General features: G+C 42.9%; 1 protein-coding gene across 2 annotated transcripts in view; it reads right to left on the reverse strand.

The window, feature by feature from the left end:
* LOC123518587 (lysosomal acid glucosylceramidase-like) overlaps positions 1-15000 on the reverse strand; it is a 164608-nt gene that overhangs the window by 36381 nt on the left and 113227 nt on the right. For both annotated transcript variants that reach the window (XM_045279486.1, XM_045279478.1), the window contains 5 exons: positions 12347-12507; positions 4498-4579; positions 3193-3342; positions 1742-1886; positions 1206-1288 (listed from right to left, as the gene is read on the reverse strand). In XM_045279486.1, coding sequence (XP_045135421.1) covers positions 1206-1288; positions 1742-1886; positions 3193-3342; positions 4498-4579; positions 12347-12507 — 621 coding nt within the window. The remainder of the gene's footprint in view (positions 1-1205; positions 1289-1741; positions 1887-3192; positions 3343-4497; positions 4580-12346; positions 12508-15000) is intronic.

Below are 15000 nucleotides of genomic sequence, written 5' to 3' on the forward strand. Positions count from 1 at the left end.
AAATCTTGAATTTTTATTTAGCTATAAATATCTTAATATTAAAAAATGTTAATGGCATTAAATGACTTGGTGATCGCCTCCCAAGCTAAATTTTTCTTGTGAAGGCTAGCTGGGTTTGTTGAGCGGTCTTGCAAGTCTTTATTCTCTTTCACAAGATTGAGAATCATTATTCTCTGCTCGTGCGTGAGTGGCGAGGCCCGGTCACAGCTTCTTCCCTCCATTCTTGTAGCGCGCACTGTGGTTTTGTTGTCGTTCGTGGAGCTCAAATCCGGATTACAGTCCTACCAATACCGAAACAACTGTTACCAACTCATGCTAGCGGCAGACCTCTCGCGGCCCTACCTTCCACGGCGACTCTTGGTACGGATTGAAGATAAGGGTGAGGGCTTTGACTTGCTGGTCGAAGGGAAGGTACGTGCCTTGGCCTTCGCGACTCTTGGTACAGCCCCAAGTACCATCACCTCCTCCGCTTGTTACCTCGTTCGCCACCTCTCCGCCTCCCTTCCACGTCACCGTCTCGTGAACCTTCCACGCCACCGTTTCATGAACCCTCCACGTCACCGTTTCATGAAGCCCCGCTACTGTCCCGAAGTTGGATTCACGCGGCCCTTTCGACTCAACCGGAAGTGTTGAGCCAGCTCTTGGCTTTCTGGAAAGCAAGTTGAGATCCAAGCCTCAACCAGTGAACACAACGCCTCTTGGGTCTACCGTGGGATCAACCATCACCCAGCACTTCACCACTGCGACACCGCATAAGTATCACTTCCCCTCGTCCGTGTTTTCCACATTGCCTCTATATAGGATTAGGATTATTGTTAGGTATTAAGTTGGGTTCTTTATTGTTGTATTTATTACTGTGTTATATGTATATGTGTATGTCATTTTCCTGTGTTTCATGTTATATATCTGTGTTTCATGTTTCATGTTATATCTGTGTCAATATCATTATGGGTTATTAAAACAGCTTTTTAAAGTGCCCCCTTTGCATTTTCTCACCAGTTGAACCTGCAGTGTTTTTTTTTTTTTATTGTTATTGTTCACCGGCTCCCCGATGCCAATCTTACCAGTTTAACCGGTGAACGTAACAACAGGGACCCTAGAGAGAGAGAGAGAGAGAGAGAGAGAGAGAGAGAGGAACTGAGCACTTCGACATTTAAGAAAGTAACATCATAAATTATCTTATTGTAACAAGTCAAGCGTCTCACCTCTATGATATTTTGGGCGTACCTCTCCGCTCTGCCCCAGGAGCCGAGAACAACTGGTTGGTGGGAGGCAACACCACCAGACTCTAGGAAGTAATGGAAAACAGTTATCTTCTGTAATATTATACGGTAGCAGTTATCAATTAGTAGTGTAAACTTATCAATTAGTCACCAATCTTTAGTCATCGGCCACTGTTTGTTTTAAAAAGTTACAGAAAATAATATGAAAAAAATAAAAACGAAAGTCTACGAAGAATCTGGGAACCAGAAAATCTCCTACAAAAAACTCTTTAAAAATTCCGAAAAATCTGAACACATGAAAAAAGAAAATCTAGGGTAAAATATTCAAACTACAGAGAAAAGTAGAAGATAATGAAAATAAAATCTTAGAAGTTACAGAAAATCTTTTAAAGCTATGGAGTTTGAAGATACGAAAAAACGTACAATTAAGAAAAAAGACGAAAAAAAAGTATGAATAATCTGAAAAACTAAGGAAGTGTTTAATGTCGCGAAAAATCCGTAGATTGGGAGAGACTGACCAATGCAGGCCTCCGTGTACAGTACGTCTTGCTCTGGGAAGAGGAGGTGAGCGTGATCTAGGACATCGGGACCCACAGATTTGTCACTGTACCAGTGAAAAGCCAATCCCGACACGTATCTTGCTGCCTCTGGATCGTGGAGAATCTTTAGAGAGAGAGAGAGAGAGAGAGAGAGAGAGAGAGAGAGAGAGAGAGAGAGAGAGAGAGAGAGAGAGAGAGAGAATTATGAAAAGTTTTATTTTCATTAGAAATAATGATAAAGACAATAAACAAAATAATAATAAAAGTAGTAAAACTGTTAAGGAATCCAATAATATAACCTCTGTTGTCATTGTTGATGTTGATGTTATTCTTTTTTCCTATTATTATTCCTATTCTTTTCTTTTTATTCTTCTTACTACTACTGCTACTACTACTGCTACTACTACTACTACTATTATTACTACTACTATTATTACTACTACTACTATTATTACTACTACTACTACTATTATGTTATTATACCACTGCTATTTATTACCACTACTTTGTTTACTACTATTATTACCACCACCATTGTACTACATTATTACCACTACCACATTACTACCACCACCATCATATACTACCACCACTATTACACCACCACACCACCATATATGCCACCAAACCATATCTCACCACTTGCTGAACCACCAATTACTAATCATCACCACCACCATTATCACTACCACCAATACCAAATATTTGACAATAAACCACCACTACTATTTACAACATTATCACCTGCTAACTACTACTTTTCCTACCACTAAACCAATACTGCTCACCAAGAACCACCATCATTTCACCAGAAACTGCACAACACTACTTTGCCACAATATTACTACTGTTACTGTTACCACTACTACCATTACTACTGTTACTACTACTACTACTACTACTATTTACTACTACTACTACTACTACTACTACTACTTTTACCATTACTACTACTATTATTACTACTGTTACTACTACTTTAATATTATTATTATTATTATTATTATTATTATTATTATTATTATTATTATTATCATTATTATTGTTATTATGACAATAATAATAATAATAATAATAATAATATGTATCATTAACATAAAACACACACACACACACACACACACACACACACACACTGCGTAGTGTAGTGGTTAGCACGCTCGACTCACACTCGAAAGGGTCCGGGTTCGAGTCCCGGAGGCGGCGAGGCAAATGGGCAAGCCTCTTAATGTGTAGCCCCTGTTCACCTAGCAGTAAATAGGTACGGGATGTAACTCGAGGGGTTGTGGCCTCGCTTTCCCGGTGTGTGTTGTGTGTTGATGTGGTCTCAGTCCTACCCGAAGATCGGTCTATGAGCTCTGAGCTCGCTCCTTAATGGGGAAGACTGGTTGGTGACCAGCAGGCCACCGAGGTGAATTACACACACATACCTGCCTGTAGAAGTTATCAACATTGTGCCTTGTGTCATCGCCAATGTACAGCTTGACTCGTTCCAAACCCGCAGAGTGGATAGTGGGACCAAGATTTTCCTTTATCCAGTCTCTCATATCACTTGGATTCCAGGACATGGAGTTCCAGGACTGGATAGGGTAAGTAAGAGAAGATGAGACAGAAGGAAGGAGAGAAGGGGAGGTGGGTACGAGAGAGAGAGAGAGAGAGAGAGAGAGAGAGAGAGAGAGAGAGAGAGAGAGAAAGAGAAAGAGAGCACATCAAAAAGGTATTATTATAGCGTTACACTAGCATCCACATGTTTTTTTTTTCACTCTTCTCATCTTATAGAGCTTTTCATACTGAGCAATTTGATCCAACACATAGGGTCGCAAATTGTTAATAACGTTGACAGCAAATTTTAAATACATATATACCAGTTTTAGGGGGAACGAGCATCACCGCGGGTGTAATGGACTATCAGGCACTGAGGAACACCATTACAAGTGTGTTCGTTCGTGTTAGAGTATTGTCACGTTATTTGCCCAGGCGTAAAATCAATGACGGTGATTAGTTCCTTTGTTTGATCATGCAACCACTGGCCAATAAAAATAATACATAATAAATCCAGACAATCAGAGCGGTTCGCCTCAACAAAGTTGCGTTAGCTAGGTTACGTTAGGTGAAGTTAGGTTTGTTTAAAATTAGGGTTAGGTTACTTTTGGATAAATAGATGAGTTTTAATAGGTTGGCTTGGACAGCAGTGAGCAGCGGTGGCGGCAAGTACTCTCCACAGCAGTAACAGTCAAAATTTCGGACTGTTACTTCTGTGGTACTTTGTGACAAGGAAACTATTTTCTTCTGGTGTATTTTTATCTGTTTCTATGAAGCATTTTTTTTTTCTTTTTATCGCAATACAATACTTTCTGAGGGAATAAACCGTTTTGTCTTAAGGGAAGGGGGAGGAGGGGAATCTAAAAAACTATGGATTTGCGACAGAAACGAAGTTTAAATTCATTCAAAACAGATTGAAAGCTATCAGAAAAAAATAGTTTCATCGTGAAATGAGATGTTGGTGTAAGACTATAAATTCATTCCCAGAAAATATAAGTGATTTACAAATCATTTGCTGCAACTGTACTCTGAAAGATTGAAATTAATACTAAATGAAATTAGAACAATCCAATCGTATGTACTAATCATCCAAAGTACTTTGCTAAATAACTAAATGAGCTTCAATAGATCTCAAGGTAATGACAAATGACAATTATAAACTATGAACAAACAGCTCGGTGAAATGGACTCACTGTTTTTTCATATGTAAAGCCATGGTTTGCCGAAGTCATGCCCCAGATTGGAACTCCCGCCTTCTCGTATTCCTTTACAAACCTGAGGATATGGGATTGGATTGGATTTTTTTGTTAGGCGCCACAACATCTAAGGTCATTTGGCGCCGCTACAATAATTAAGACAAAATAGTAAAAAAAAAATAATAATAATAAAAAAAAATAATAGCAGTTAAAAAAATACAATTAAAAGCTAAAAAACTAAAAATACAATAAAACTAAATAAAACATTATGATACATATAATAAAATAAAACAAAATTCTCAGCTTGGGGAGAAGGCCAGCTTCCCCCAAGTACCTAAAAACATCATAGCCAGGAGACAGGCATGATGGTCCAAGGACCTTAGTGAGATAATAGACACCGCTATCTCTACCGCGACACCGGCAGAGGTAGCGGTGTCGTAAAACAATAAAACTAGGGCACGCGACCAGCAGGTGCCGCACGGTGAGCGGTACCAGGCAGTCATCACAGTAGGGTTGAGGGTCCCTGGTCATCAAATATCTTTGTGTAAGATACGTGTGGCCTCGCTAAGAATAGGCGGATATGGGTGTATGTCCAGTCATTGAGGATGGAAGTGTGATCTCTCCCATTTTCGAGGTGGCAATCCCCATTTGCCACCTCCTCTGCCATCTTGCAACAATCGCCAGACGAATGGACTGGAATACATCTCTAAAAGGGAGAGGGGCAGTAGGTGTAGCGCGACTTGCTGCCTCTTTAGCAAGGCCATCTGTATTTTCATTCCCGGGAACACCAATATGACCAGGGACCCAGCAGAACCCAACACGATATCCTCTTTTCGTAAGCAGATATAGCCACTCCAAGGCTGATAAAACCAATGGGTGAAGGAAATAATAGAGGAGAGGGCAGTAAGAACACTGCGAGAGTCGCTAAAAATTGTAAAAGAGGAAACCAGGAGAGTGAAAATTATCTGTAAAGCAAGAACTATGGCAGACAGCTCCACAGTAAAGACAGATGCCACTGCAGGAAGGCTGCCAGTCCGTTAGAATGTGGGAAAAACCACACTAAACCCAACACGTGCATCGGACTTGGAACCATCGGTAAAGACAGGGACGGCTTCAGAATGGGTACAATAGTGTTCTAAAAACCGTGTGCAAGACAGAGCTGGCGGGAGATCCTTCTTGCCATCCATGGCAGGAGGGCATAAGGAGACAACAGGAAGCTGCCAATAATCAACTCGAGGGAGTCGGAAAGAGTAGACAGGAGTGGGGGTGATAGAGAAATCCATCATGAGAGAGGCGACTCAAAAGCCAAAAGATTTAGGAGACTAGGTCGAGTGATATACGCCTGCGAACGCGAGTCCCGCAAGATTGACACACAAGGAACTGAATCAGGAAGACGGTGCATGCGAAACAAACATTAGAGCAGCGAAGACTGGCGCCGGAGGTCCAGCGGCCAGAAGCCAGCATCCACTAATAGGCTAGGAATTGGAGATGTCCGAATTGCACCCGTAGCCAAGCGGACCGCAGCATGATGCACGGAGTAAAGCACGTGAACAGCGCGTCTGTCAGTGCGATGGTATGCAGGTACAAACAGAAAATCATGTCCTTATAGAGTGTCCTTTGTCAGCACACTGCCGTTACAGGTACCAGATGTTAACATTCACTGACCTGGGTGAACTTCTCCAGGAAAGTAATGATCTAAATGAGCTGTGTGGTTACATCAACTATATACTAAACATTTATTCAGATTATCGTATTTGTATTGGTGTATGTGACTCTACTTGGTCGTTATGCTATGCTATATGGTTTCATTCTTTTTAGAAGAAAGTTTTAAAGGAAGTTTGTATTTTATCATATGCTATTTGCTTAACTGTTAAGATGTTTTGTATGTTATTGGGTGTTATTAATTTTTGGTTAAGTTTTAAGGCGTTTTGTATTTTTACCAGACGTTATTTGATCAAGTTTTAAGGTTTGCTTTACATTTTATTAAACATTATTTGTCACCTTTTAAAGTTTTTGTTTTTATTAGATGTTATTTGCATAAGTTTTAAAGTTTGCTTTTGTATTTTATTAGATAGTGTTTTCATAAGTGTTAAAGTTTGTTTTTGTATTTATGAGATACTATTTACATACGTTTTTTCAGTTTGTCTGTTTCGGTTTTGTTTCTCTTTGTCTCATTATAGTTATTGAGGGTTCGAACACGTTTGTCCTTTTTACTTCATTGATTTAGTGTCTTCAATAGCCGGTATGTTTATTTAAGCGGCAATTGATTATCTCTTGTTTTAGCATTTAGTCCAAAAAAGAAAAAAAAAAATAGCCTGTATGAAATTATTTGGACTACAATAGTTGATACATATGAAAAAGAAATAAAAGTCATGTAGGTATGTTCCTTTTTTTCCCATTATAAACAATGTATCCTAAGAATTGTGGTCAATAAACTACTACTAATACTACTACTAGCCGTGCATCCGTTGCAGATGAGTAGATCTCAGAACCATATTCCAGCTTGGGAAGTATAAGTGTACGGTGAAGACGTAATAGAGTGTCCCTGTCCGCGCACCAAGAGGTGTGACTTAAAACCCGAAGAAGGGATAATGCCTTCCTGCAAGACGCCTTAAGAGAACGAAAATGGGGAACCCAGGTGAGATGGTTGTCAAACACAAGGCCAAGATATCGATTTGCCTCCACACACGAGAGGCGTCTATTGGCTAGCTATAAATCGGGATCCGGATGGATACCACGGTTGCGACAAAAGTGCATAGTTACGGTCTTCGAGATGGAGAAACGAAAACCGTTCATGTTGGCTCAACAAGACACCCTATTGATCACCAGTTGGAGTTTGCGCTCAATCAGAGACATTCTAGCAGCAGAAAAAGAGATATATAAATCGTCCACATATAAGGAGTTGTGAACGCCGTCTGGGAGAGCACCAATAACACCATTTATGGCGATAGCGAGTAGTGTAACACTAAGAATACTTCTTTGTGGGACCATCATATAGAGCACTAGCCTCGGAGAGAACACTCACTACTCGAACCCGTAAAAGACGTCTGGATAAAAACTGTTGAATAAAAATAGGAAGGTGGCCACGAAGGCTAAATTAATACAAGGAACGTAAAATACCATGGCACTAATCTGTGTCGTAGACCTTCTCCATGTCAAAAATACTGTTACTTGATGGTGGTGATTAGCGAAGGCCTCACAAATAGAAGACTCTAGGGATAAAAGAGCATCAGTAGTAGACCTCATCTTTCGGAAGCCGTACTGTACCGATGACAAGTACTTCCCCTCTCCAAGTACCACATGAGTCTTACATTTACCATCTTTTCTAACACTTTACAAATGCAGGATGTCAAAGATATAGGACGGTAGTTCGTAGCCTGAAGATTATCTTTCCCAGGCTTCGGAAATGGGAGAACCACTGCCACAGCCCAAGAAGATGGAAAGTCACCGGTATGCCAAATCATATTATAAAGATTTAATAAAAGTTAAAAGCACTGTCAGACATGTGGCGCAAGAAGGCATAAGGAATATCATCTGGCCAGGAGAAGAGTCATGACACTGGGACAAAGCAGTCCGCAACTCGGAGGCAGAGAAGGGACATTATAAGACTCCTCCAGTGGAAGAAAATTTATGCCGAGAGATTCCATTCTCTGGCGGTGACGTGCCCTGGGCTGCAGGATGCCTCCGGGAAACAAAGTGCTCTGCGAAGAGGTAGGCGACAGTCCTAGGGTCTGCCACCGTTCGCCCAGCAGACAACAAAACTGGTGGGGAAGGAGCAGAATACTTCCCAGCAATTCGGCGGACTTTGTTGAAGACATCCGTAAGAGGGGTGCGGACGTTAATGGAAGAGACATAAGCTTTCCAAGAGGCTCTTTGTGCCTCTTTCAAAACGCGGCGGGCTCGAGCTCGGCAGCGTCGAAAAGCGTCCAGACACTGCGGGTCCCCACGATGTCGCCGGAGACGAGAGAAAGCTGCCCGTTTCTCTTTCACAGCGTTGGTGCATGCTGCGTTCCACCAAGGAACGGGACGCTTAGTAAACCGACCTGACGTCCTAGGGATTGTCTGAAGCGCTGCTGAATGTAAAAAATCAGTAAAATAATCAACAGCCTCAGCACAAGTAGAAAAGTCAGCCAACGGACGGATAAAAGAGCTAAGGTCTGTGAATCGAGGCCAATCTGCCTTGTCTAAAACCCAGCGTGGGGGGGGACTGTGGCTCAGAGTTCACAGATTCCAATAAAATCGAAAAGTGGCCACTACCGTGTAAATCCGGTAGGACCCGCCAATTAAAATTAAGGAAAGAATTAGATGTACAAAGAGAAAGATCGATAGCTGTAAAAGTCCCAGTAGGACTGTGGAAATGTGTAACGTCCCCAGAATTTAAAACCTCCAATCCTCATCCTCAATAAAAGAACCGATTAAAACCCCACGAGGATTACTAGCACCTTCATCCCACAATGGGTGACGGCCGTTAAAATCTCCCAACAAGAGGAAAGGCGGAGTCAGCTGACGCACCAGGCCGTCAAGCTCACCCCTGGAGACAGGAAGCCGAGGAGGAGATATAAACTGCAAATAGTGTAGGATCGTCCCATAAAGACCTTAACAGCAACCACCTGAAGGGAGAGAGTTAAGTTGCAAGGGACAACAGGTATATCCTGACGGACTAGAATAGCTGTGCCACCGTGGTGGCCCTGGTCAGGAAAGGAGTGCTAAAAAGGCACGATAGCCAGGAGGACTAGAATAAGTACTATCACCTAGCATAGTCTCTTGTAGAGCTACACAGGCTGGAGAGAACTCCGACAAAAGCTCGGAGTTCCCCACGAGGCGCGAAGGCCTCTACAGTTCCACTGTAGAAGCTTGAAGATGACTATTTAGGTGCAGTGGACGGGCGAGCCTTTTGAAGGGCTGCCCGTGACTCACCTGACTAGAAATAATCAACGACGAGAAGACAGGAGTTGAGATGTGCCGGGTCGTTGGACCGCAGCCTTTCGGCCTACCGGTGAGTGATGCGAACCATCATCACTCCTACCGGTCATCGGAGGACGAGGTCAGGCTGGACTGCACTTTTGACACAGTGGGTCCACGAGGGACGGCTGTGACAATATCATCGGACTACTCCATGCTAAGACCATCCTCATCACAAGAAGCCCGATCTGAGACAGAGGGTGTCACAGAAGGCTAAGCAGAAACCATTGCAGTTACCATTGCAGAGCGGTCCCTGGAGGACTCACGATCATGTGCACCAGGAGAAACCTTAGATTGCTTTGACTGAGCAAAATCTATCGACTACGCAGAGCCGCGGTGCCGCTTGGCCTGGCCCTTCAAAGGCTTAGGCGATACAGGAGGCAAATGGACATCCACTACATGGGTCACTTTGGTCAAGTCCGGAGGATTCCCGTCACATTACAGATGACTCAACTGAGTCGTCAGACAAAAGGGCAAACCTATCAGCCAAACGAACAGGACCACCCGCCCCAACAGAGCGAGAGGTAGCAGAAGAAGTTGTCTTCGGACCCGCAGACTCAGCTGATGAGTGAGCGGCCAATGAAGCATAGGATGTCGCACCAGTACCATCCTTCTGGCAGTAAAGAAGTTCACTGCGAGCGCTACCAAGGCTGATGAACTGACTATTAGCAAGCTGTAAAATATCCTGCTCCAGACGATACCTTGGGCCTTGCCTGGAACGTACCTATAGTCCTTCTACGCTATGGAGTCACTTAGGGTGTGGACGCTGCGGTAAATCCCCGGCTCGCCACTATGCAAAATCAGCCCCAGCACATATCACTGCGTGTCATTCGTCACCTATCTATTAATTATTCTTATGTTTTATATCCCATTAAATAAGTCAATAAGGGTTTGTAGTGTTATGAATGCACTGTAATATTGTAATATACATAAAAACAATTAGTATACATACATAAATAGCACGACACGTGGCAACGCTATTTTGCGGGGTTGTCAGGTAGAACTGGGAAGGCAGGCAGGTCAAGGGTTGGGGATTAAGGTGGGTCAGGGTCATTCATTTATCACCTGGCCACCCACCCAGCAAGATGGAAGGAAGCGTCACGAATCGTGGTGGACCAATACATAGCCGAGAGAAAGAACTTGTATACAACGTATATAACTACTTAGAAAAAAAAAGAACACAGACAGAGAGAGAGAGAGAGAGAGAGAGAGAGAGAGAGAGAGAGAGAGAGAGAGAGAGAGAGAGAGAGAGAGAGGTGGGTGGTGGGGTGGTGTAGGCTTAAAAGGGTCAGGCTATCTTTTCCGGCCCCACCCAAAGTGACTCCATAGCGTGGTTTGAGTATAGTGAGTATCACAGCAATGGAAACAATAAGCAGCAGCATTGCAATGCTCCTCAGAATGTGAGTCTAATGCTGAGCAATTACCGCATCGAAAAGCTTCCTTGCAGGAGCTTTTACCATGACCGTACCCGTAGCATGAGAAACACTGAAGAGGGCGGGAAACAAAACGCCTCACCCTAAGATTGATGGGACCGATATGAACACGGTCAGGGAGGGTGGAACCAAAGAAGGTGAGAAGGACCATGTTGGAGGAATTCCTCATCTTAGTCAACTTTTGGACTGAGCTAGGGCGCATAGTATCTCCTCCTCAGGAAATTCATAAAGATCCTGACTGTACACACAACCTTTACTATAATTAAAGGTGGGATGAGCCTTTACAGTCTCAAACATGCTGTCAGTAGGGCATGGGAGATGTTGCAACATCCTCGCCTGCGTAATATCTTTAGCCCGCACGAGCACCCCTTACCGTACTTCTTCAGATTTCCCTCAGGAATCGTGCCGATTTCTTTGGCAAGGTACCGGGAGGCATGGATGAAATTCCCACGCCCATTTCTGTAGTACGCCACAAACCAACGTGGAGGCGGGATCTGGCGGACTTCTGGAACTGAATTCTCTAAATAGTTGTCAAAAACATTTGGGATATAGTCCATGTCACTGTCTGAAATATTACGTGAGTGGAGAAGTTCAGTCTTAAAGCCAGAGCCGGCAAGGGGCAGAGATGCTACATGTTCAAAAGCCAAACGGGCTTCATCACATGACAGAAACGTCACATAGCAGCGGTTAGATGGAAAGTCCTTATCATAAACAAATCGAATGCGAAGGACCGTGCAATGCAAGGCGTGATAAGAAAAGATGGATTAACATTTACCATCAAAAGGAGTCATATTTAGCAGAAAGGCGTCCTCAGAAGAACTCCCAGAACAGGAGGCCGATGTGGGAGGCACTTGTGGAGGGGAAACCCCCTCTCTACTCAGACCTGAAGATGACGTCTTTCGGGCCAGGTCAGCCACCTCACGAGAGCCTGATAAGTTTTTGTGTTTTCTCATAAGCATACAGTAACACAAAAGATTAGCTCCATGGGCAAGGGAAACCACCTACTGGGACTACAATGGGAGCGAGCGCTGGCTGCCGTGGACGGGGTACCTCGTCCCCATGCGGACCAGTCGTTTTAAAAAGGCCCCACATGATGCGAATGTTTGTCCACGACAGAGCTGAGACCCCTCCCAAAGCATCCCAGCCTGGACACCCAACCATCCAACACAGGACGACCCCTATTGGGCGATCCCTCCCGCGGATGGATCCGCTGATCCACTGGCAGCCTACGTAGGAACCATTTAATCTGGCCCTCACTGGCGATCTTACTAGCATGGGTAGCTCTCTCCCCGTCGGATAGGCAAAGCAGGGGCCTAATCCCCCTCTAGCTCAGCTCGCCAAGTCACAGGGGCACGCAAGCCCCCCACCACGACAAGGCGGTTCCCATCTGGGGATTACTACTTGAACAATAGCGACAGCAACATCTAAACCACACCACCAGCAGCACCCACCTCACAAGGTAGTTTGCCCAGGCGCCCCGCATCTCTTTAAGCAGTTCTCCCGTCTCGTTAATCTTGCCATTGGTCTTCATCCACGCTGGGGCCGACCAAGGTGAGGCTAAGATCTTGAGTGGGCGCCTTGCCAGGCCAAGTGCACGGCGAATAAGTGGCAGCTAGGGAGAGAAGAGAGAGAGCATTGCATGGTGAATGAGTGGCAGAGAGAGAGAGAGAGAGAGAGAGAGAGAGAGAGAGAGAGAGAGAGAGAGAGAGAGAGAGAGAGAGAGAGAGAGAGAGAGAGAGAAACATTTTGAGAGAGAGAAACATTTATTTATAGAAATTATCTATATAAACATACAAATATGTATTTGCTTTCATGTAAAAATATATACTGTAGGTACATGTATAGCTAAAGCTAGCCTATATAAAGCATAGCTTTTTAGGCATGAAAAAATATCCTTAAAAATATTAAACAATCTGGCTGGGCCAACAATATCTATTACTGTAATGATGACATTATTATAACTATATATAATATCCTAGTATTAGATTCATATATTACACAAAAGATAAATAAGATTCGTTTATTACTTAAGACAATAAAAAGAATGGATGACTATTCATAGGAGGTGTACAATTTGTTCATGTATACAGACATACAGACATTCCAGTTTTACATATAAATACATATATGGGCAGACATACACATGTTAAGATATATATACTAACTAATAATTTCATATACATAATTCATTTGTAGGATAGTTTAGCTTTACAAACATGTTGGATCTCAGCTAGTATTTGGGAGTGAATTGAGTTTTACTTATATGCTGGCTTAATGAGGCAGGACAGGAAAAGTAAGTTAGTTAATATGTCATTATGATATTGTGTTTCAATCGGCTTTTGAATGTGTTGAGGGAAGGAGCGTCTTGAATTTCTTTGGGAATAGTATTCCAAGTTACAGGACCCAAATAAGTTGTTGAATGTTGAAATTTTGATAAACGATGAATAGGAAAGCTAAGGTTGTTGCGGTGACGGGTACTATAATTATGAGATGGGAGGAGGTCACGCATTTCATTCTTATTCTTATACATAAGTTTAGCTATTTCCATTTTTGTTATATCATCGAGTTTCAAGATTTTTGTTTCTTTGAATAGTGAATTAGTATGTGCTAAATAATCACTGTTAGTAATAATTCTTACTATTTTTTAGAGTAATAATCTTAAAGCAAACACTAAATTATTTCCCCTCACATATCCAGACCTACACGATTTCCGGATACTCGTGTTCTAGGTCAGCCCTTGCTACTAGATCAAATCTGGTCAAATTTCACACCTCACTCATTCTCAGGAATCCTTCACTGCTGTATATCAGACCACCTTCCCATTTTCATTAATATCAATCAGCAATCTAAACCCAATAAAAAACAAGAGATAAAATTTAGAAATTTTAATGCCAATAATCATACTCTTTTTACCAATGAGCTACGCAAAATAAACTGGGAAGAACTGCTAACTATGGAAAATACTAACAACAACTTTAATCTATTTTATAAAAAACTATACTAATGTTATAATCAGAGTTTCCCAATTAAATCTAAATTTGTTACTGGGTAGCCATAGACGTCTCCAGCAGACTGCAGCCTTTCGTTGTAGAGGTTACTCCGGTTGATGGACATATAATGGGACTAAGGCTGAAGCATAGTCCTGGCTTCATGTCTGTTGTTGCAGTATACACTCCCACCGAGATGTGTGAAATTGAGGAGAAGGAGTTGTTCTACGCCAAACTCGACTCTGTACTCGACCTGTGTCCTTGTCGTGATGCACTTATTGTCTTGGGCGACTCTAATGCTGTCACTAGCACTGAGAGAGGCGGCTACGACCTATGTGTTGGTCCCCATGGCTCTGGTACCAGAAACGACAACAGCTCTTCTCTTCTGAATCTAGCAAGATCCAGAAGGTTGAGAATTGCAGGTTCTTAGGATCAGAGACCAGCGGCCGGAGATCGACCATATCCTTGTTAGTACTCGTTGGAGGATTCTCCAGAACTACATGGTATTTCAGAATGTAAAGTTCTTTGCGACTGATCACAGGCTTGTTGTTGTTACACTCAAGCTTCATGTCAAGTCCAGAAAGCCTCCAAGATGTGACTACATTGTGTTTCATCTTGAGAAACTGAAGGACTTGACATGTGCCCAGGTGCATGCAGTGACAATCTACAATCGGTCTGGAGTGATCAATACTTTTGAGGACTCGGTAGAACTATGGGATACCTTTAAGGGTGAGACTCATCAGTATGCTTCACATACTGGTAAAGCGCCGACGTGAGTTTCGACAAAGGATGATTGCAGCCTATGTCAATATCAAGAAGGCATTTGATTCAGTGCATCAAGAGACACTCTGGGATCTTCTGCGTCTCCATGGGATTCCTGCAAGGATTATTGGTCTATTAACAGTCCTCTAATCTAGAATTGTGAGTCCTGTGAAGTGTGAAGGGGGCGTGGCGTGTCAAGCTTTTTCTTGTGAATATGGAAATGAGGCAGGGATGCGTGCTTGCTCCATCACTTTTCAACACTTGCATGGACTGGGTGTTAGGCAGAATTGTGGACAACAGTCATTGCAGAGAATCTGTCGGCAGTACTTAGATTATAGATCTAGTTTTTGCTGATG

This window comes from Portunus trituberculatus, chromosome 6 (genome assembly GCF_017591435.1).
Source record: "Portunus trituberculatus isolate SZX2019 chromosome 6, ASM1759143v1, whole genome shotgun sequence".
In the NCBI taxonomy this organism is placed as follows: Eukaryota; Metazoa; Arthropoda; class Malacostraca; order Decapoda; family Portunidae; genus Portunus; species Portunus trituberculatus.